At 40.8% G+C, this 23,945-nt stretch overlaps 2 protein-coding genes across 2 annotated transcripts in view; one reads left to right on the top strand and one right to left on the bottom strand.

Moving 5' to 3' along the window:
- The first annotated feature begins 373 nt into the window (after positions 1-373).
- Positions 374-4,425, top strand: CCR4 (C-C motif chemokine receptor 4). The gene is made up of 2 exons (XM_009571773.2): positions 374-998; positions 2,202-4,425. The coding sequence occupies exon 2, from the start codon at positions 2,222-2,224 to the stop codon at positions 3,296-3,298; it is 1,077 nt and encodes a 358-aa protein (XP_009570068.2). The 5' UTR covers positions 374-998; positions 2,202-2,221; the 3' UTR covers positions 3,299-4,425.
- A 12,841-nt stretch (positions 4,426-17,266) lies between these two features.
- GLB1 (galactosidase beta 1) overlaps positions 17,267-23,945 on the bottom strand; it is a 29,362-nt gene continuing 22,683 nt past the window's right edge. Inside the window, exons 15-16 of the mRNA XM_054057892.1 lie at positions 23,134-23,373; positions 17,267-19,296 (exon numbers count right to left, since the gene is read on the bottom strand). Of these exons, the coding sequence (XP_053913867.1) occupies positions 19,036-19,296; positions 23,134-23,373 (501 nt within the window). The 3' untranslated portion in view covers positions 17,267-19,035. The remainder of the gene's footprint in view (positions 19,297-23,133; positions 23,374-23,945) is intronic.

Genomic DNA, 23,945 nt, shown 5'->3' with positions numbered 1-23,945 from the left:
GCTGTTCTTCTGGTGGGACTCACAATCACCCCATTTGAATAGCGCATGTCCTCTCTGCTCTCTCTTCCCCTCCCACTATCTCCCAAAAGACAGATAGGGCCCACCACACTCTCAGGAGAAATTCATCGAAGCTGCTGAGCTTCCTGCTGTGTCAAGAGACAAGGTAGACCTCCACATCCTCTGCCCTCACACCACACACACGTGCACGCATCCTACTGATTCGATATTTTGACCACTATTACCATTTTGTGACAGGTCAGTGGTAGGAGGTAGATTTCTTCTTCATAAAACCTGCTACAGGAGACATCAAGCAAAAAGGTAACGTGAATTAAAATACCTCCATTTATTTTCTTCACAAGATAAGTAGGAGTTAGGAAGATCAAACAGCAATGAATAAAAGGACCCTTCTCTGTATTAAATCTATACAGCTCTTTTCTTCTACAGTTACATAGTGTAACTTGAAAAATTTAGTTATCTAGTAGAGACGGACTAGAAATACAACTCCCAAGCACCTACCAATCATCTTCCTCCTCTCTGCTCACTACAGATGATCCTTGAACTATTTTGTTCTAAGTTTAAGATGCATTTTACAACTCATAAGAAAGAACAAGGTTTCTGTTCAATGAGAGCTATTTAGTGACACCTACTGTTAATGATCATTGAGTAAGATGAAGCTGCTTTAACTCAGCAATCAGGCTCTCAGTGGAAATTTTGCATTTCCTTACACACTATAAGATGTGTTTAATTTTATTTCTGAGTTCAAGGGACCATCTCTAGTGAGCATTGAGGAGATAACCACTTGTGATACAATCTGTAAGGAAGTGCGAATTTCCGTTAAGAGATACAGCTACCTAGTGACATCTGCTTTTTGCAGCTGCTGGATATTGCTGTGTAGGCAGCACCTCACTGATAGAGCTACCTGGTGAGAAGCAAGTGATTCTGCACCTTCAGAGAAAAGAAGCTTCTTCACATCATCTGAGAAGAAAGAAGGAGAAAAGGTAAAATCCACAAAATGCAGTTGCTGTAACAGTTGTCTATCGTGTATGTTCATCGTGCTGTAATGTTTTCTACTTTACCTTTTGTTGCTGCTCAGGTAGTTTTTGAAGCAGCATTAAGAACTCCTGCATCGTCAGAAGTGCAAGTATTTGTGTTATGTGAGTGTGTGTTTTCAGTTTAAAAGATTTACACATATTACACTGAACTTATATTAGTTTTGGGTGTGTCTCGGTGCAGTAGTTGCAAAGCTGTCACCTTTAGATCATTCGTGCCAAACAGTTTTGTCCCTGTGACTTGTAATTCAGATTGAATTCCTCTCTGTGTATGATGGAACAGAACTGTAGGCTGTAGACGTGTCATGCCCGAGACTATACACATAGTGGTCAGGTTAACGATAATCTATGTTCATTATTGTGTAGCAGCAACGTATAGTGCAAAGACAAAACAATGATATTCACTTTCCTTCTGCTGTCCATTCACAAAAATAAAGACAAAGGGGAAGGACATAACTCGGTCTTAGAAAATTTCTGGTATGTTTGGCTACAAAAATGACACTTGCTGTGATGTGAATAACATAGAGAAATACATCAGCAATATTTTTGCACTGTGTCCAAGTTACTTACTTCAAAGCAACGTCACTTAAAACTTTGTCTCTACCTATTAGAAAGAAACATATATACAAAAATGACATATCTGTTATTCATTTCGACACTGAAGATAACACTTACTGAAAACTAACGTCAGCTTTCAGTAAGCGTAATTTCATCAAAAGGAAGAGCCAGGTGCATTTTTATTAGTCTTCCTAGGGTGATATTTGCCTGATTGGAAAGGTGAGTAAAATCCTGAACTGCTATGGATACTGGGTTTGCTTTTTGCTTAATTCCATACAGTATTTATCCCTCTCTAACTTGCTGTCTGTGGTCAGTATCTTTTATGCCTATTCTCTTCCTGCCATTTGAAGTGTTCTACATGCTTGACATCCAAGTTGCACGGTGTTGTAAGGACTATGCATCTGCATGTTAAGGACAGCACATTTTGCAAGTGTGCCTATACATCCCCTAATGCTTAAATAGTGTTTAAGAACCTGCAATGAGAAATGCACCTGAACTGCAAGTTAGTCATTGTTAGTGATTCAGGCTTGTGGAGTAACCACACAGTCTTCAGACACTGAAAGTCACTAATGGTTTTATATCTTTCCTTCTCAGGAACTGGGAGAAAAATACCCATGAGTTCTTCAAGTACGGAGCCCTTTGAAGTCGAAATCTCAACCGTATATGACTATTATGAAAATTATAATGATGCTCCAAAACTATGCAGTAAGGAAAGCGTCAAGAGGTTTGCAGCTTCCTTCCTACCCGTTCTTTATACACTTGTATTCCTGGTTGGGCTCATGGGAAACATCCTGGTCATTGTGGTCCTCTTCAAATACAAGAGGCTGAAGAGCATGACCGATGTGTACCTACTAAACCTTGCCATCTCAGATTTGCTCTTCGTATTATCCTTGCCGTTCTGGTCTTATTTCACAATAGATGAATGGGTTTTTGGAACTCCTTGGTGTAAAATCATTTCATGGATTTACCTGGTTGGGTTTTACAGTGGAATATTTTTTATTATGCTTATGAGCATAGACAGATACCTGGCAATTGTTCGCGCAGTGTTTTCCTTGAAAGCAAGGACTGCCTTCCATGGCTTGACTACTAGCCTTGTCGTATGGCTGGTAGCTTTTTCAGCCTCAGTTCCAGAACTTGTGTTTAGAGACTCTTTTAATGAACAAAATTATACTACCTGCAAGCTGAGATATCCAGGCAATTTCACGACGTGGAAATTTTTTTCCACTTTGGAAATCAACATTTTAGGGCTCTTAATTCCTTTTATAGTTATGACATTTTGCTACTCCATGATCATTAAAACATTAGCTCATTGTAGAAATGAGAAAAAGAATAAGGCTGTGAGGATGATCTTCGTTGTCATGATCGTGTTTTTCTTCTTTTGGACTCCTTACAACATTGTTATTTTCTTACAACTGCTGGAAATTATGGGAGTCATTAGAGACTGTCAGGTCAGTAGGAATCTGGACTATGCTTTCCAGGTAACAGAAATCCTCAGCCTTTTTCACTGTTGCCTCAACCCGGTCATCTACTTTTTCATGGGGGAGAAATTTAAGAAGTACCTGAAGATGCTCTTTAAGAACTGGCGGTTGCCTGGAAGCATTTGCAAGTGGTGCAGAGTTCACATCACTTACCACAGTGAATCTACCAGCTCATTCCACACACAGTCTACGGGGGATCAAGATGCTTTGTAATACCTTTCAGACCAACCACCGAACGCTCACCAGCAAGCAAACTGGCAAAAGCAGGAGCTTCGAAAAGCTAAGCAAAGGCACATGTATTTAACGATAAGCCAGTGCCAGCTACTTACCTCAAGCTTTGATTTCTGCCTCTAGATTTTCTGAATATTATGAAAGAAGGTGTTCCAGACGTGAAACGTGGGAGACAGACATGCAATTTTACCTGCTGCGATTACAAAGCACTGCTCAGATGTAACAGCAGCCTTGGCTCTCCACAAAGCACGGTGCCGTGGCTGCTGCTTTTTCACCGGTATGGAGATGGAGGCTGGCCTGCGTGGAGGGGCAGAGGAGAGACAGATGCACCTGCGTTTGGAAAATGCATTCATTTATTCAAGAAGGATGGTTAGAACCGTATTTTTTTATTTTACAGTTGATCTCTGCAGGACTTGTTTGCTCTGACTCTTAGCAAGCTATTAATAGTACCTGTTACTGTTAAATGTTTCGTCTCATGGAGAGGACACACCCTCTGACATTAAGAAAAAGCACACAAAATATATTCTTTATCCGCACAAAGATGCAAAGCAAATGCAATACATTGCATTATAGATGTGTTTTCTTTTAGATACCTGAGTTGCCATGTATGCCTGTGTGTAGGGGTATATAAAGACGTTTTTAATTACTTTACCACTGCGATTCGGGACAACAATTCTGCATTTTAACTAAAATAGAAAATGTTAAAAATATTTTTTTATTAAAAGGGTTTTACAAAGCTGATTTTCCAGCATGTATGAATAAATTTGAAGCATCTTGGTTAAAAGTACACCTTTGTTCTTTGTTCAAAAAGTACTTAACCCCAATACTCAGTTTTCATTCATTAGAGGCCTATCTGACAAAACCAAAGAAAGTAAAAGCAGAGATTGGGTAGAGTAAGTCTGTCATAACTTAGAAACCACACAAAGAATCCTAGCATTTGATAACAGCAAAATGTGAATTGTGATGTCCCTGTAGGGACTAACAGATAACATGATGCTAATCGGAGATCTGGAACAGGACGGAAACTCTCACAGCAATGTTTAAATTTTCACACAAAAATCATTTTAAAAGTGGCAAAAATCAGTAATGTGGTAGTAGACAACGTAAGAGTTGAAAAATACATATTGGAAGATAATTCTGCTGTGCCTTTTTGCCAAAGAAAGCATTCAGCAGGGAGATTTTTATTTTTCTTAGGCTGTCAATAACCAAGTGCCTGCACAGCATTCAGCCATGACTGCAAAAAGCAGGCAAGACAATAAAATGGATCAAGAATGGGCTGAAGAAGAAATGTAAAAATACAGTAGTGCCATTGTTCTTATCACCTTAAATAAGAAATGCCAGTGGAAACTCACATTCACGTGACTTCTCTTGTAAAACAAGACCAAAAATTAAAAGCAGTGCACTTCAATACTCATGCACACACATATCCATCATAATGAATTTTTGGAATGCATTACCATTAGCAGTTTGCTGAGGTGGACAAGCAAGGATCTGCATTAATACAGATCAAAGCAGCTGTGGATCTGCATTAATACAGATCAAAACAGCTGTGGAAGACACCACTTGTGGTAAGAAAGTGTCGTCCTTCCCAAGACAAAGACTATAAAAATCCTTACTAATCAAAGCTTTACAAACCACTGAGTAAATCAGTTGGAAATAAACTGCTGCAAGAAGTGGGTTAAGCAATGCCTTACCTAGTTTGAAGAAGACGACAAGTTGCAAGTGTCAGGTGCTTGAAGGTCTCACAGCTGGCACTGAACCCAACAATATGTCACTCCCAAGCTGGCACAGCACATTGACCTCACATGCGATGCTGATGGTGCAGGAACAGGGAAACTGCTGTGCACAGACTAACCCAGAAGCATTGTAGTTATTTTTTTCCTTGGTTCTAGTCAGTAAGAATACACAGGTCCTTTTGGGAAACCTTGCTTTCCAGACCAGAGAAAGGGCTGCCTGTGCTGGCCTGGCAAAAATGATGGCCAGCAAGCAAACAGCAAGCTTTAGGCTCTTGATGACTGTAAGATAAGAGAGGTCCAGGGCTAAGAGCAGTGTCGAGTGTTGGCTCCAAGACAGCCAGCAGCCTGCAGGCTGGTCCAGCTCTGGGCACGCACCCAGTGGTGGAGGAGGATGCTGAATCTGCTCGTGTGGAATTAACAGGCCACAGCCAAGCAGCGTTGCCATAAATGGAGCTAGCGTAAAGCCCCTTTTCCACATACAACTCAAAGATGCTTCACATCACTGCTCGGCTTTGTGCCCCACGGCCTGTGCCAATGTCCTTTTAGTGCAGAGGGTGCCTGGTGCAACCAAACCTCCCCCCAGGTGAACACTGCCCTTTTTTCTCTGCCCAAATAACCTCTTCTACTCCTCCCAGTAATATAGCTACTCGGTGTGAGTGCTGGGTAAGTAACCAAGCTGGGAGCTGTGCACTGAGTAGGTTTGCCGAACTGAGGGCAAGGGGGACATCACCTTTAAGTGATGGGCTCAAGAATCCTGGTCCTGGTATTGGAGCTCACCAAAACTGGGTGGTTTCGTCCTTTCTGTCACTAGGAACAAACCTTCCTCCCCCGTGTACTAAGCTACAGCGGATAACACCACTCCTCTTTTCAGGGAAGGCTTTGAAATCTGCTGATGAGAAAGAACAAGATAATAGTATTAATACAGACAAAAACAAAGCAGGGATTTTCAAAATGTCGGTTGACCAAGGGTGTCGTTTTAGCTGAACAAGAGTTTCCAAGCAATGAATGATGGTATGTACCGACCTACTGAACTGTGAAAGAGAATGGAGAGACACTTGAGTGAAGAAAAGCTTACTCATTCATAAACCTTCATTTTTACATCAGGGTTCCCCAGAAGGCCAGTCTGTGCCCTCTCTTCAGTTGTGCTAAGCTACCATAGAAAGGCAGACAAAGGCAAAAATCTGTTTATTTATATTAAATATAAATAATGATGAAAACAGGAGGATCCCTGGAGACATTCAAGGCCAGGTTGGATGGGGCCCTGAGCAACCTGATCAGTTGAAGATGTCTCTGCTCACCGCAGGGGGGTTAGAAGAGGACCCTCATCATCCCTTCCAACCCAAACCATTCTATGATTCTATGACTGTCCAATGATGCTGTTCTCTTTCCCTTGGCAGAGCATATCCCTCTACGTACCCCTCACGTACTCACTTCAATAGAAGACCACTAACAAGCCACACTCAGGTTTTTGTTCTAATTTGTTTGTGATCCTCCTCTGAACTCTCAGAAATGGTAGCATGGTATCTCCCAAAGAGAATAATCATTGTCTCCTCTTCAACATCACTGGCCACTTGACCTGATTTTCAAAAAGCTACTCTCTTAAAGCCAGGGGAGCTGAAGAACAGAGCAAGAACTCAAACAGTATAAGCACAATGCACATTTCTGACACAATCTCAGGGACCGCGTAGCTCTCCTTAGGGAGGAACTGCATTTAAGCTTGTTAAGGGGCACTTCAGGTAAGAGCTGCCCACATCATGCCCCTTCTGGTAGCCAAGTGTGAGATAGCCCAGCCAGGAAAGTCTCCATCTGGAACCACATTCTGCAAGGAGGACCACAGGTTAATGTGAAGGGTATTGGGAGGTAAGTAGATGAAGGCAATCAGCTAATGTAATCCTCCAATACATGATGCTCTTTGCTGGCATAGAGGATGTTGTCCATCTTAAAACACCAGAAAGCAAGGATTCTGGTTTACAGGTGTCTGAAAAAGTTAAAAAAAAATCATCCTAATGTGTAAATGCAGTCCAAATATATGATTTATCTACGCATCATAGTCCTTTAGGTTTTGTGCTGTTTGTTGTTTGGTTTTTTATTTCAAGTCATCTTGGAAGGCTTGATGTTTTAGTTTCTCGTTTCAGAGTAACAGCATTCCGTGTACGTAGCTCAGTAACTGCACACTGCACGCTTTTTGTCATTTCAGGTGGTGAAAAATAAAAATGAAGACACTAAGAATTTTTTAAAATTCCAAGAAGTTTGTTTCCTTGCTTTTGCTTTAACAATTATAGCAAGTAATCAAGAACCTGACCTGCAACAATCTGATGTTTCCACAGATATGTAACCCTCATAAAAGATACTCTTGGTGCTGCTAAGACAAAGACTGAACGACGATTGTGACATTACCAGATCCACTTTTCTGCTCAAAAGAGGCCAGCGGTATTTGATCAGCATTTTCCAAGAAGCTCCAAGCAGCCAAGTACAGGAAGAGACTTTTGTACCTGGGTGAGTGATTGGAACAACAGGTGAACATTCCTGCATGAAAAGCATATCTGGCTCTTTTGGACAAGGACACTGCACTCCTTAAAATATCTCTACAAAACTATTGTGGTACAGGCAGGTAGATTAGGGACAGAGCTCCTCCCTGATTTTTAACTTGTCACATTATGCACAAACAGAAAGAGCTGTACGAGCTAGTAGTAACACAAAAGTATCTTAAAGTGAAGAAAGACCACAACAGATCTCTGTACTTGATTATACCCAGTAAACTGACATTTGACCACAAGTAAGGCCATGACCACAGACTGAGTGACTTGCCTTTTCTGCTGCAAAAATATGTGGAAAAGGTGTAAAAAGCACATAGAGGAGAGAGAGGATAGCTTTTCCTGTTGCTTACATCCTTGTTGCTAATTTACAAGGGCCAGGAATGGAAAGAATACAAGGCTGGGTGGTTGCAAGAGACAACGATGCCGTCTGCAGTGCTGAGGAGCTGCAGAGCACGGGTCTGCCCTTGTTATCAAAATTCTTGTTTACACTTTCTAGAAGAGCAAAACCCACAGCATAAGGCATCACATAAAAACTTGCAACATTGCGGAGGAGGGGCTGAAGAGTTTACAAAAGGAAAGAAAAAGGAAGTTTGGACTTAAGTTGTTTTCTCCTCAGTTCTGCTTCACCAACACATACTTACGTAACACAGGTCAGTACTTGCTTCCTTTCCTCAGAAACATTAGGGAACCCCTGAAATCCCCCGTGGGAAAGCTGGCTCCCATCTTCTCCTGGCTTTTTGTATGAATGCATATGCCACAACCTCCTCTCCCACAGCCGCACGGAACTGAGAGCAAATCCACTCATTTCCTTGCTGAACTAAGCCCACATGCATGCGGTGGTCTTGCAAGTAGGATGTCTGTCTGGCGACTGCACTGACAGAACATTTTCCATATGAAAAGGCAGTTCCATGAAAACCTGAACACAGCAGGAAACAGATTTTTGTTGGCAGCTGCATTGGCTAGTGATCAACAACTTCTAACTCAACGCTACTGTTTGCATTTTGTTTCAGCCTCAGATTAAAAGTATTTTAGAGTACCCACAGCCTATTTTTCAACATCAAATGGAATAACTTACTTCATTACTTCTGCTCTGAATTATTAATAAAATTTTATTCTGATGAGGGGAAATAATTTCAAAAGTCCTCACGTAACCGAAAATTGTAGAAAGAACTCATGGATTTGTCTTATTTAACGTAATTTTTGTTAACTTCAGCAGAATAAATCTACTGTATGGCTCCATCAGTAGCTTATTCCACCTACCCATAGGAATGCGCCAGAATTTAGAAAAAAACCCAGCATTTAGAAAAAAACTAACAAAACTTCAGTAAAGTGATGGATGTTACCATAGAAGACTACCTGACAGAGAAGGGTTTTTTTTTGTTGTGGTTTTTTATGAATCTACTGACTTTATCACAAGCATTTGCCTAGCGCATGAACTTTTGTTGCGTCTACAGTGCAAAAAACTTAGTGTTTTATAGACTCAATCAAAATAGGACTACGTGAATAAAACCACCAAGCCTCAAATTCGCATTTATGAAAGGTCAACTCTTAAGCGATAATTATTTAACAATTTATGCAGGGACTGAAAAAGCAAGGTCAGCACTAGATAGCCAAGATTCTGCAGAATTTTTCTTTGCAAGTTTTTTTGTTTCAGGGCGCGGAGAGTGTGGTGTTGGGTTGTTTTTTTTCCTTTTAATTCCAGGAATGGGTTTGTACAGATGCAGGGTAGGACTGGATGTAGCCTGGATTTTCAGGAGGGCACATGCCCAGTTCATGAACTGTCATGCCAACATAAACTACTGGGTATCTATGGGCTTCTAGGTTCCTGGAAAAATGCAAAAAGCTCTAGAAGAGCTCTAGAAATCTTAACTACTTGTGCAGAAGTAACTATAGAAAAGCTGATACTTCCTAGCAATGGAGAAAACAGGTAGCAAATATCAATGTTTGTTGTTGTGACACCTCCTAACAAAATCTGCCAAGTTTTCTACACCTGAAGATAAAATTTTCCACAAAATTACTGCTTTGGCAAAAGTGAACTAAGACACAGACATCAAAAAAAAGAGATATCGGTGGGATCCTTCACAGCAAAAGTCTTGTCTGCCTGGTCAGTGAACAGCACAAGCTAGATGTGTCTACTCCAAGAAGAGCATTGGCTGAGGACCATGTACGAGAGACTTCATACAGATCCACCAGCCAGATGTGTCTTTCGAATGGAAGGGTGCTTTTCCTTTGTGACAGCAAACGCAGAGTCCCACACAGACCGACTGTGATGCACAGGACCAGAACGCATCCGGCTGCAGTCGTGTTCATGTGGACAATGCTTGTGCTAGGAAAAAAACACCCATGTTTTATTACCTGCAGCTTAACAGGTGGCTTCCGCTGTCTGCACTGGCTTCCCTGTCATATTGGGTTGCAGACTTAAACGAAAGTAGCCCAAGCATGTCCATCACTACCTATCGATCAGATCTGATAGGTGAAAAATAGCCTGTAGGACATTTATCCTTTACTTCTCCCCATGGATTAAAAAAACACACCCTCCCCCCCAAAAAAAATCTCAGCCTTTTTTAAGGTACTGTTTTCAGCCTTGCCAGGGATCTCAGTCAATTCAACTCTTGCATCTGCCACATGGAAATCAAGACTCCACCTTTCTTTGTAAAACAAGGCATTTTTGCAGATGAAAAGTTCTACTACAGTGAAACTAAGTATTTATTATTATAGAGGCAAAAATCTTTGTATTCATTGTTAGGTTTCTTGCCTTGTCTCAAACATCAAAAAACACGCATAGTCTCTTACTCACAACCCAAAAAGTTTCACCTTCTTCCACAGAAGACGGAAACAACCTCATAATGCATTATTCTGAAAAAAGGCTTTGGTTTTGAGCAATTTCTTCCTAGCATTTCTCAGCTGACAGGTTATTGTTGTCCTGAGTCATGAAGGTTTGCAGACAAAACCCCTACTCCTTTTCAGACTCACTTGCCTGGTTTAATTAACGCTTTGACATTTGTAATCAGCAGGGGGTTTCACCAATTTGCATGAATGCACTAAAACAGGTAGCAGCAGAAAACTAAGTAATTCATAAGAACAGGAACATTCTTTCCAAGTCAAATTAGCATCACATTTTCGCACAGCCTGACAATAAGCCCCAAAATCAAAATACAGTATGGAGTACACACCAAAGCTGTTAAGGGAGATGATGCTTTTAAGTAATCTCGATTGTCGTACACCAGTTTGCATTGCAGAGTGTGAGCTTTAGAGTTCAGGATTGTGGGTTTTTTTCAAACTGAATCGTGGTGAGTGAGCAGCAAGTAGCTGAATCAGCAGTCAAAGCCAAGTCTCTTCTTCAGAAAAAGAGTTTAAAAGCACTGAAATTCTAACTTAACTTAGTAAAAAAAAAAAAAAAAATTACTTTACCTAAAATTTTCAGATGCTGAAACTCAGAATGAGATGATGAGATATACTCCCCTCTCAAAAGAGGATACAGGGCTAGAAGGACCTTAGTGAAACTCAGTACCATCATTCTTATATAAATAAATACAATTTTATTAAATGAGAAAAAGAAGACAACAAATAACATGTGCTGAGCTCTGTGTATTTTTGAAGCCCTCAGCCTCTGAGACAAAAGCTGCCAAAGGAGCAGACCCTTCTGAACTCATTACACGGAGACAGAAGAACCTGTGGGATTCCCTGAATGTTTTTTCACTCACCTTGTAGGACAAGTACAACAGCACGGTTGTACTTCTGAATAAGGTACTTGCTAACCTGAAACCATAATGAAACCAAACCAGTCATCATCTAGTCCTGTTATTTTGTGAACAATTGAAAATATGTGACACGTATGAAAGACTAAGAAAAATCATGGTTTCTACCTTGAATTGCAAGGATAAAATGGAAGACAAGACAGTGATAAGCAGTTAGGGAGCAAGTACCAGAAGAGCTACAGGTATTCATAACCCTGTAGTTAGGCAGATTGTTGTTGGGATGTAGACACAGTTTACCCACCCTGCACTTCCAGCCAGGGGAGCTGAATATTCACCCCAGTTCACCTCCTATCTTTCATGTAAAACTTTGCTCTTGTAGCTATGAACATCTAAAAACTACGAAGCTCAGCATCATTCAACTTTGTCGGTTCAGTGGGATGCAAGGCCAAAGCCTGTAGCTGGTTGGTGGTGGCTGAAGGCACTAAAAGGGAAACTATTTTCTTTGCCCTTTCCACGTCCAAAAAGCTTGGGTTTGAGAAAAGAAAAAAATATTGAAACAACACAACCAGCAACCCACTATTTACCTGACACACTATTATGCTTTCCCTCTCTGTCTTCACCAGGATTCTCATCCAGATCATGTTTTGTAACACTGAATATTCTTGTTTGCTTCTATCAACCACAGTGCTTAAACATCCCGTTTCGGCGCTGTTCCTGTAGGTACAGTGCAAAGAGGAAACAAACTCGATGCAAGTCAGGTATGCTGCTACTGTAATCTTATTTCAGTATCTTTGCACAGGCAAAGGGTGTTTCAGGATGTTTTTTGTTTTGGTTTGGCTTTTTTTTTTCAGAAGAAGTACCTTTTGGGCAATTTCAGCATAGCAACATTCTGCTCTTGCATCTGAATTCCTGGCACCCTCTGTCCAAGTTTTCTATATTTCCTAGGATGGGTGAACAAGCTTAATTCTGTGCTGGTATGTCCCCTTTCCCCCCCAATGAATGACACTAAGATGAATCCCAAACACCAACTGTCTAGGTGTCAGACAGCTAAAATTAGAAAGGACCCATAGAAGCTCTAGGTTTTCTTCAACACCTCTGAAGCCTTTGATTCAAAGCAAACAGACCTGCGAGGTTAGACTTGAAAAAGTATAAAAGAGCTGCTTCACCAGATACCAACCAGCAGCTTTTTTTTTCTGTTTCAACACGAGCGAGGTGGATCACGTCTGCAAGTGTCTATGTTTGGCTCTATCCTGTCTATGCTTTAACTTCAGCTTTTGAAGTAGATGCTGCTCTGGATCAAAGGACCAAAAGAGCAGCCTAGGGATGCACGATAGCAGAAGACACTGCTTCAACAAAATTTTGCAGGAAATCATGCTAACCCCTCACAGGTTCAGTAAAAAGGTTCTCAGGTTCTTCAGCACACCGGATCGACCTACTCATGATTAGTGCAAACCACATCCTAAAAACTGAGGGGAAAAAAAAAGAAAGTCAGAAAGCTCGAAAGAATGTGCAGAATCCAGACCCATCTCTCAGAGACTAAATTCTTCCAGGAAGCTTTGCTGGTTCAGCAGAGCGTTTCAACATCCAGAAATAAAATTTAACATGGAGGAGGCAAGAAAGGAGTGCAAATTTTCCTTTGGCACAGCTTCTTTCTTATCCCATATGTGCTTGCTGTGAAAATAGCAACTACTATTTTCAGGAAACAGCAGAAAGGTTAAAGTCTAAAGCTCAGAAATAGAGAGGAAAGGAAGGTTAAACATAAGCTAGAAATTTCTTTTCCTTCTTCTCCTCAATATTTCTGCCTATGGTTCAGAAGGCCCCTTCACCCATAGCGCAGGAATACATCCAGATCTTGTAGCCACCACACACATATTCACCTTCTCCCAAGGCAGGTGGTTTGGAGAGTGCTGTTGCAGAAGTCCAAAACCAAGGGAGACTTTTGGCTAAATTTAGACCAGAGATCCATAAAGAGTGTTCACTCTGTGCACCTGCCCAAGATCTGCGAGACTTGTGAAAAGGAAGCTCTGAATGGGATTTGGAAGAGAGGAGAAAGGTATGAGCAAGCTGGAAGCAAAGGCATCTGTGTCTAGCTAACTGCTAACAATTGATAGGAGGAAGAGGGGGGGACGACATCAACTCTGCTTCAGACAAGCAAAGATATATTGAAGGCAATTTTTTGAGATCTTCTACACATAAGATTTCCCTAGTGTGAGAGGAAGGACCATCAAGACTTAAGGGAGAATAAAACAGGTGAAGGAAGGAATAAGTCATCATGTTAAGGGAAAGAATTAGCTTAAGCAATCTTGGCCAGCTTGAGGTTAGAAAGAATGTAACAAGGAGCTTAGCTTGGTGACGATTTACTCGTTGGAACAAGCAACAAATCAAGTATTGTGCATCTTAAAGAAACTTATCTCTGACTGATGCTTCAAGGCCACCAAAGCAGGGCTGGCTAAAAGAAAGAAAAAAAGACAGTTCTGCAGCAGAAACAAAGAACAGAGACCTGAGTTCACTTGGAGGCTTGGAAGAATAATGAATATGTAACATGATTCCCAGAATCAATATGAAAATGTATGTATAACCAGTATAGAAGTCATGTAACCAGCCTCAATAGTTGCATGTTAGGTGGAATTACCCATGCACCCTGTGCCACATAATAAAGAATACCTACTTAATAATCAAATTGGCATTGATTATTGAGTTTGGCTTTTTCACAGCTTCACAGGAAACAGAGACGAGTAATTTCTTAGCTATAGTATTAGAAGAGTGCCCCTTAATTGCTCCAGCAGCTTCCAGCTCCTTTGGTCATGTGTTCTTCCAGACAGGACCTTGAGGTTGGCTACCATACTTTTAAGCCCTGGCTTGCAAGACAGCTTACTTGTAACTCAGTAATAAGCTGCTGCAGCACCTGGACCAGGTTATTCAGGACCTGGTCAGCCTTTCACAACCCTTTTGAATCTTATCTATGTTGTTTCTGCGCCTCTCAAAATTTCTGTAGATCCAGTCCATCAGGGAGGCAGGAAGGTAAGAGAGAGACATAAAACAGTCTTGGAGCACAAAGGCATATTTTGCATTGGCTGCGGACAGTGAAAGTGACAACTGACTTGCATACAGGATTGAAGACTTCAGTTAGCTGTTGATAAGTTTCCTAAGAGTAATCACTAGAATAGCTCACCTAGGGAAGGCTAGAGTCCCCATCACAACAAATTCTGGAGAACAGGTTAAAGAGACAACCTCAGATGTAAATGATGTGGCGTAGGGCAGAGAGGCACAGGGCTAGATCATCTCTCACAAGCCTTTTGTCTTGTGTTGTCTGTTAAAACGGTGCTTGTAGCGTGGAAAAGGTACATACAAGAACAGAATAAAGAGACAACAGTGGGGGACTGCACGTCAATCAGCAGCTCCTTTGGGGAGTTATGTTAGAGCATTTGCCAAAAAAAAAAAAAAAAGGGGAAGAAGATGAGTCATTGCAAAGCCACATAACAAAAACATTGTCAAGTAGTTTCCTGCTGATACGGAGACAACAATGGCCAATAAAGAACCAAGCTGCTCTCAGAGGCTCAGTTTAGGATCTGTCAGCTATTTGTCCAAATATGGATGGAATTCCAGGAAGACCATCCTAGGAAAAGTGTCAGAACATGCATTTTACACATACAGAGATACTGTTTTCCCGTGGTTTCAATATATCCGAAATAAGAATACAGGGGGGCTGCAATAGTTTAGTCAGCCATTCAATTATATTAAAGTGATCGAGTCCATCCAAAGAGCATAGATGCCTTTCCTCTTACAGTCCAAGCTTCAGGGTTTGTTAACAGGTCACCTTCTCAGCCTTGACAATATTGTATTACCTCCTTCAGTTAAATACAGGATACTTCTGTAATTGCCATTCCTGAACACCTGACACATTTGTCAGGTGGAGAGTGTTTGCTGTCCAGTCAGGAGGATTATTTCTAGATTCAGACTCCTGTAAACATTCAGAGTGTGTAAACAAACGTGTACTTCATCAAACAACTGTAAAAGAAAATCACAGGCACTGCGGAGCCCGCAAAAAGATGGGAGAGAAGAAAGAGAGGCAGAGTTGCCAGCACAGGAGAGTTACACAGGGCGCACAGATCCTAAAAGGATATGGACAAGGTCAAGTCTCAACCCTGTGTTTCAGGAACCATGACATCTTGATCAACACTTAAGGAGTGTTCCCTTACGAAGAAGTTCCTTTATGAACATAAGGGATAAAGCAGTCTCATACATAGGTTAAGAAAGAGAATTCAGTTATACAGTGCACATTATTCACCAGTTCACCTATTAGCTCACTCATCCCAAAAAATGGCATTTAAAAGCCTTCATTCATGTGCAGGCAGGATTGCAATCTAAGCTTACAAACCCCACTCCACGGCTGGAAAAATTAACCTGTGCTAAGCTGAGCCCCTACAGCTACACTTTGTGGGCAGATTTCAAAACACACCTCCCTACAGAACTGGAAAGATCACACTTACTTTCCAGATAGGACCAGTGTAAAACCTCTCCACTTCTTACAGACTGATTCTAACTAAATACCAGGTTTGCACTGGTCTGACAAAATCACAGAAGACTGTGCCTGTTATTCAGCTGCTGTGTCAGTAAAGCACTTGCGAATTCTCAAGGACAGGCAGCAAGGAGGATTTCAGTAGCTGCAATTTTAGCATTAGGAACATTCTTCCTTGCCATACCTTCAGGAGGCAGCTGCCTCCACCTGACAAGCAACCCTGCTGAGCTTCTGCATGTGGAACAGACCACACAGCTACACCACAGATACTCGCCAGGGGTCTTACAATGTTTTCACACCACGCCCTTCAAAACCGAATTGAAACTAGACCCACCAGTGCTTTGACCACTGGGTCAAGGCAAGTCAGCTAACTTCCCACAGTCCCTCTCCTCCCATACATTTTTCCTCAGTCAGGATTCATTGTGATTTCAGTTCCACACCCGGACAGAGCTGACAAGTATCTTTGAGGATACTATTGTTAAAATAATTGGTCTGCTCAAGACTGCAAAGGAGCAATCGCCAAGCTGTCCCTTTTTGTATCAAATAGTCCGTTCGAGGAGGACTGCATGCCGAGGCTAGGGAACCTCGGAGGAGTCTCAGCCATGCAGTAGCAGCAGCGGTGCAGGCACGATGACGCAGTGTATGGCACAGGCAGGGCAGAGTACCCCGCTGCAGCACCTACAGACACTTCCTTGGGTAAAGCAGCAGCAAGTGGCAACAGGTTCTTCTCCGCAGAGCTGTACTGTGAAGGCCCCTTTGTCACAGAGACCTCTCTTCTGCATCCCCAAATACATACCGCACTGCTTGGCAACCTCTAGCAGTGTTTGTATAGGCAGAGCAGGATAAGGAATCAGGGCCCCAACTTTCAGTTCCCTTCTGCAGATGAGAGATCACTTCGCTGAAAGAAGGAAATAGGCAGGTGTGTTCATGAAGCTGACTAAAACCCTACCTGAAAAACTTTAAGCCTGTTTTTCCATGTTGTTCTTGTTATTCTTACATCTAGCAGATGCAGGTTTGTAATCCTTGATGCAAACCCTTTCTCCATGTAATATTACACAGAGTTATGGCAAAAAGGGAAGCCTCATGGATTAGACTTCATTTTCACAAGCACAATGTAAAATGAAATTAAACAGGAATGAGAGGCAGGAGTTCCATTCCCCTTCAAGCACTAACTGCCAGAAAACTGAAAATACTCCTGGCTGTTGGAGCACTGAACTGTTATAGGAATAATAGCTAAATAGTACTGTCATTCTGTACACTTCAAGCCACAAAACCCACAACCGGTGTGAAACTGATTTTGTTCCATTCCTTACTTTCAAGGTCTGGCATTGAAGTAATTAATACTTGATAATAAACTGCCTGCAGAGCATGTTCTAGGGTCTGCATAGGGATGATGCCAAGAAAAGAAATTATCTAGGTTCAGAGCAGACCACTTTATTCCAGGAATTAAGTGTGTCTGGTATTGAAAACAGCCCACAGCCATTAGACTTTGCATTTGAGGTGAGAATTTAAGAATAGAAGCTCTCTGGCTCAAGAGAACCACACGTCTGCCCATCAAACATGTCAAACACACAGCAGAGATGTAGACGCTCAAGTGAGTGGTGCCCCTTTTCACTCTCTCCTCCAGAGACAGTATCAGTCCTCATCAGCTGAGAAGAAATAGTCAGTGTCTGCATCTCTGAGAAGAGTGGCATCTCCAGGGTCCACATAGCCCTTTACAGCTACTTTGTTTTGCTTTACTTCGCACAGATCTTCATAACAGAAAACAAACAAGACATCAACAAGAATACCTCCTTGTCCGTGATGTTACAACCTCATTTCTCCCTTAATACTGTAACTGCTCATAACTCTTTCTCCTCTCCTTTTTCCTTTTCAAACACACAGAAGTACGATTTAATTTTTAAAGAACCATTTTAATAACATTAGACAAAAATCTAAGGAAGAAACCATAGATTATGAAAGTGCTTGATTCCATCAACTTAGTCTTTTCTCATTTAAATCTCACCAAGGAGTTTGCATGATTGACATCAAAACCACAGTAATAAAAAAAAAAAAAAAAAAAATCACAGAATCACAGGTCATTTAGGTTGGAAAATATCTTTAAGATCAAGTCCAACTGTAAACCTAACACTGCCGGCTCACCACTAAACCATGTCCCTAAGCACCACATTGTTTAAATGCCTCCAGGGATGGTGACTTCTGTCTGCTGCAGGAAGTCAGCTTTACTGACAGATTGTGCATCTTTGCAAATATTAGGCACTTAAAAGAATCATCAGTTTACTGGAACAAAATACATTATGTAAATAAATGGCTAAAAGAGAATTAAAATTATTTAACTTAAAGCTTCCTACTTCCAAAGTGCTGGCCTATGAAAAACAGGTACTGCAAGCCCATTAGAAAAAAAAGAAATAAAAGAAAAAAGTTCCACTAAAGGAAAACAGACTCATTTTAAGACTACATTCCACATAGGCAGGTTAATCAGAGGCTATAGGCCAATCAAAATGGACTAAATCTTAGGTATGTCCTTCTACTTATCAATTTACTTAAAGTCTTCAGAGATAGCAGAAGGGAAGCAGTAAATTGGCTTTCCAAGAGAGGACAAATGCAGACTACAAGGTCCCTCTCCATGTTACTGCTGTTCAGACCAGCTCTCTTTCACAGTCATTTTTACCGCTCCCATAAGAAACCAAGTGAAATTTTTCTAGGGTCGCTTGCATAGAAGTGAAAAAAAAAATGAGGTCTGCCGAACATTGGCAGTGACCCCATTCAGACTGACATGACATTGATACCAACCAGATGATAAAATCAGCTGAAAGTGTCTAATCTACCAGTCCATATGAGTGAAACCAGCAAACCAGCAGGACTGCACATCCTTTTTGAGGGCTCCTTTCCAGCTGCAAAACACGGTGAAAGAAAAAGTCTAAGAGGGTTCCTGTAATATATGCAGCCTACAAGGACTATATTTTTAGCAGACTGATGCAAACGTTATCTTCCAGTTGAGTTCAATTTCACAGTCCAAGGCTAACTCTGAAGTTACACATTTTATTTTTTAAGAGAATGTCAGTATTTAACTCTGGCCAATTTAAAAACAAAAAAAGGTCTTTGAAGGATTTTATAAATTGCCTTAGTTAAACAACTCACTGATTAACACTGAGTCTTTAAAAAAGGGAAGTATGGTTTGAGGGAAAGAGAAGCAAAGCAAGGGGAAGATAAGGAAATACTCAAATCATTATAGACGGTTCTGCCATACACCTCTAGCAAAGAGTTGGGGGGCATAATTTTCAGACTGTGTGGTTGCGTTGATATTAGGTTTGTCTACAAATTCGATCTCGCATGACCAGGTGCTGCAAGGAGAATGTTCCAGCTCCAACACTGTTATGTTGTTTGGCATCGATGAAACAAGTATATTCCTTGGAACAAAAAGGGTCAGCTGGGGACCACGGGCAGGCCAGTAGCGACCAAGATTAAATCCATTGATCCAAATTTGCCCCTGTTAAGACAGAAAGAAAAATAATAGTGACATTTTAAAAATCTGACAAAGATCAAATGACAAAATAGCTTTAAGCATACGACTCTTCACATAGTAACTGAATTTCCTTCATTTTTTCAGTCCGATAAGGACAAAAAAATCTGTTCAGCAATGTGCTAATGACAGTATAAAAAAAAAATCTAAATTCCTTAATGAGTTAAAGCCATCATTAATATTTGACAACAAAGTGGGAAAATACTGCAGTAATTATAATTCCAACAGAATTGCAGGTTCCTGGCAGTGAATTTTGCACCAGCTTTAAGACCAAAGTAAACTTGAAAACTGTATTTGCATAAAGTTGATTGTTAAAAGGAGAAAGAGCTCACAAAAATAAAAAAAACCAAACAACCAGATTCTAATCCTGTTGTGGCTCTCTGTACAAATGTAAGACCATACCACCCTGGCAGTCCCTTCCTGTTGCATGTTTCATGCAAAAGATACAGCTTGTCATGATACATAACATTCGGATGTCTATTATATTTGTAATAGCTTAGCCAACAAAAGAACTTGTAAAATCACACTGCAAGAGAGCACTGTACTTTGTGGTAGTTACCCTACAACCATTAAAATCTTTGGGAGTCCACTATCATTAATTCAAGTTCAATGACACTGTGGTTAACTTGGCATACAAACTCTTTATATTACTTTTTATAGCGAAGGTGGCCAGTAGCCATAGTTCAAAATGCCTTCAGTTCAAAAGACAAGACAAAATTCAGTGAGGGAAAAAGAAAATAAAAAATCAACAGTCATTTATACACCGCAAAATACACACACTGAACTGAGGTGCGGCTGAAGGAACTGGGGCTGTTTAGCCTGGAGAAGAGGAGGCTTAGGGGAGACCTTATCACTGTCTACAACTCCCTGAAAGGAGGTTACAGAGAGGTGGGTGCTGGTCTCTTCTCCCAAGTGACATGTGATAGGATGAGAGGGAATGGCCTTAAGCTGCGCCAGGGGAGGTTCAGACTGGACATTAGGAAAAACTGCTTCATCAAAAGCATTATCAGGCACTGGCACAGGCTGCAGAGGGAGGTTGTTGAGTCACCATCCCTAGAAGTATTTAAAAGATGGGTAGATGAAGTGCTTAGGGACATGGTTTAGTGGCAGTCAGGTATGGTTGGACTTGATCTCAGAGGTCTTTTCCAACCTGGTGATTCTATGATTCCATGACATAAATGCATTTTTTTCCAGAAGTCTATAAACTGATGAGTTACAGGATATTTAATAAAACTGTTAACAGACTCCCGCTGAGTTGAGATGAAGCTTGTTTCATTAATCAAGACAGAAAGGAAGATATACAGCTGATTCGGACAAATAATTTACTTTTACTCCTAAGTGTCCTTCCACCATATCTCAGACAAGAACTCAGTAGACAAGAAAAAGGATGGGAACAGACAACTGCATCTGTTTTCCCTCTTGCTTTGGCCTTTGGTAATTGCAGAGTAGCCCACCTACTACAAGAGAGTGACTGCAACCCTGTGGGAAGTAGGAGTTTGCTGGAGGAAGCAACTGCATTAGAATTGAGAGTTGTAATGCAGAAGGTGTCATCAAAGTGATGTTTCTGATCTTAATCAGTACTGGTTGTAACTAATTTTTCCAGTAAAGCTGTAACTGAATTTCTCAATTTTGAATTGTCCTTATTAACACTGGAATTTCTAAAGACTGCACACTCAGGAATTGTTATGCCCTCAACCAGCAAATCATGACACTATACACACTACCAATATATATTCCCTAGGCAAAATAAAGGAGGCAGGTTCTTCGTCTTCAGTAAAAAGATTTCCTTTAGCACAGTCGGCAACTATAACCCATGATTCCACAGAAATCAAGAAGAGCCCTTACTCCAAATCCTCTTTTCTGCTGAATTAAAAAAAAAAAAAAAAAAAGGTAAATCTGATAAATCTAACCATACATTCAGGGGCGTGTATGCTTAAAGGCATCATGCTTCCTCAAGTGAGGGTGGAGGAAGTTTTATTAATAGTGAAGGGTTTAAAAACGACAGAAGAGGAGAAAGTTACAATATAAGTCATGAATGTCAATGCTTGCATGCTTCCTTCCAGGCTGTGCAGCATGCCATATTCCTTGTCTTAATCTGCAAAGGCAGGATCATCATTAGAATTACACATTTTCTTGGTAAGCGTTGTTTCCACAGTTTTCCAACTGCTCATACAAACGCGTTTTAACCCCTATTAAGAGTCCCTCTCCACACTTTGGCATCAGCAATTTATACAGTGCCACTCAAGGAATTAAGACTCTGATACAGTGGGACCTGAGTGGAATTTACATCCTTAAGAGCCTTTGCCTGGAAGGCAATTGCTCATTGGTAGATGTGGAAGTGTCAGTTCCCACACCTAGTATCACCTCAATGCTATTACTCCTGGGTATCTTATTTAAAACTTTGGTCCAATTCATAAAAAGCTGGAAGGATCAACTCAATAGTCCTATGTGCAGTTCGTCTGGAATCTCTTCACTTTGACTGCTTTAGAGGCTATACAAACTCTGTAAAACAGAGGTTTCTAGAGATGAGAGGAAAAAAGATTTCCACCAATATGTAAGAATTCTTGGATTCGTTTGCCATTTCAAAGATGAGTTTGCCAACAGGCAGGTATGGTCACCTCAGTTACCAAAGAAGCTTTATGGGGTCACAAAATTTAATGCAAAAGCCTCAGATTCCAGTTCCTGTGCAAAGAGTTATTTTTGGATTTCATTCATTGATTGTGTAAGACATGCACACAGATAGGAACAGGGACTTAGCCAGATTTCCTCCTCCAAGCTCACCGCCAGCAACACTAAGTGCCTGCAATGAATCACAGCCTTCTGCACACTCGGTTAACCACTACAAATCTGTAGATAGATCACCAGCAACTCCTTCCTCTAATTTATTTTAATAGCAGTAAATTAATTGTTTCAGAAAGGAATAATTTTGCTACCCAACGCTATCATAGGCAGTTCCCTGAAGCCTGAACTTAAATGCTTAGGTCTCCAAGAGGAGTGCCACTTCAGTGCACACATTCTGCTCTTTGTGCAGACCAGTTCGGTTGGTCCTTATCCATCCTGCATGCTGGCTATTTCAAATATGGCACTGTGAAAACACACTCTTTGCTGTTCTAGCTACACTCCAGCCCTGAAAAGTTTGTATTCACAGAGATCTGCCCACAAGCTTCTCACGGCACCGCTCTCTGATACCTTTGCTTCCGTTGCAGGTGACCTCCAGAAAACAAGCAGTAACATCTTGCATGTATTGCATCCATATCTATGGGCACAACGCCAGCAGTTGTGTCCAACACTCTATGCTTTGTAACAGGATCCATAGTTCTACAGCACTGCAAATACATTCCTAGTTACTTTTAGTCAATTAATATAACCAGGAAAGTGTCCTGTTGCATCTCACTTTCTCTGGAATAAAAAATTATTTTATATCAAGGCATATATTTACTCCCTCCCTCAAAAAAGCTGTTTCTGCTCCACATATCAAGACTAAAGAAACACAACTAAATGCAGCATTTCTAAGTAGCCTGACAGTTAATCTTTCTCACTGTTGAAAAACTATTTTTTTTTCCTGTGATGCCCTGCTTTCTAGACCAATACCATGTATCTTTTGAATATGTTTCCCTTCTCCTAATGGCTAATCTCCTGATTTACTTAGAGCAAGAAATCTATTTCCTAGTTGTTTGAATATATCTGAGACACCCCATGACTACAGACAACTTCTACCCATTCAAGAGATGTGGACTTTGTCCACAGAAGTTTCAGTAGCTTTCTGAGTGAACTTCAAGTTTTTATTACAGCAGAGAGTTGTACCTTTGTCCAGCCAGGAAACTTGACATAGGTGTCTTGAGGCAAGTCTGGGATCCCTTCAGGAATCGAAAGCCTACCAGTGTAAAATGTAGGTACTTCATAACTTGATGGATTGCGAAGAGATCTCCTTGGTTGAACAAGGTGGCCAATAAAGTCATGGTTCACTGCTCCATCTATGTCTAGAGGATAGATTTCCCATTCAACAAGTATATCTTCACCAAGACTTAAATTTGAAACTAGACCCTAGGAGGAGGAAAAAACAAACACAAAATGTAACATCATTATCTTCATGCTATTGAAATTATTTGGCTGCAACATAAATCATCTAGGAATAAAAACTAAATCAAAGTGCTTGCAACAGCTGCCAATCTGTGTATTAAGAAACCCCAAGCATCTGGTCTTCATCAAGTTATAAGTTTTGCTTAAGAATAAATGATTTCATTTATTCTCCGTGAAAGATCTCTTCCTCTTCAAAGTTTCGAGCTTCCACTCATGCCCAAGGGGTTTTTTTTAAACTTTATCCCCCGTAACTCAAAATTTCTGTTTTAACATGAACATGATTCCAAAACCTGGGGCTTAAAAAAGAAGCAGAAAAAAGCCCTAAATATCGTAACTCTGAGATACCATCAAAAGATTTGGTAAGAGACTCACTAACCCAAGCCATTAACCTACACAAAAGCAGCGAAAGCGATATTTACTTCCTACAAATCTTCTACAGATAACACTCAGTATCACAAAATCAAGGCACATGTTTGGTGACTCTGCTTCAGTGAAATGCTTTAAGCTTACAGTCAGCTTCAAGCCCACAGAGTCCC

This window comes from Cuculus canorus, chromosome 2 (genome assembly GCF_017976375.1).
Source record: "Cuculus canorus isolate bCucCan1 chromosome 2, bCucCan1.pri, whole genome shotgun sequence".
NCBI lineage: Eukaryota > Metazoa > Chordata > Aves > Cuculiformes > Cuculidae > Cuculus > Cuculus canorus.
The sequence above is the reverse complement of the archived record's forward strand: the minus strand, read 5'-3'. Positions and strand labels throughout refer to the sequence as shown.

Excerpts from the sequence above, each read along its gene's own strand:
- CCR4 (XM_009571773.2), top strand. The coding sequence starts at position 2,222 with ATGAGTTCTTCAAGTACGGAGCCCTTTGAAGTCGAAATCTCAACCGTA.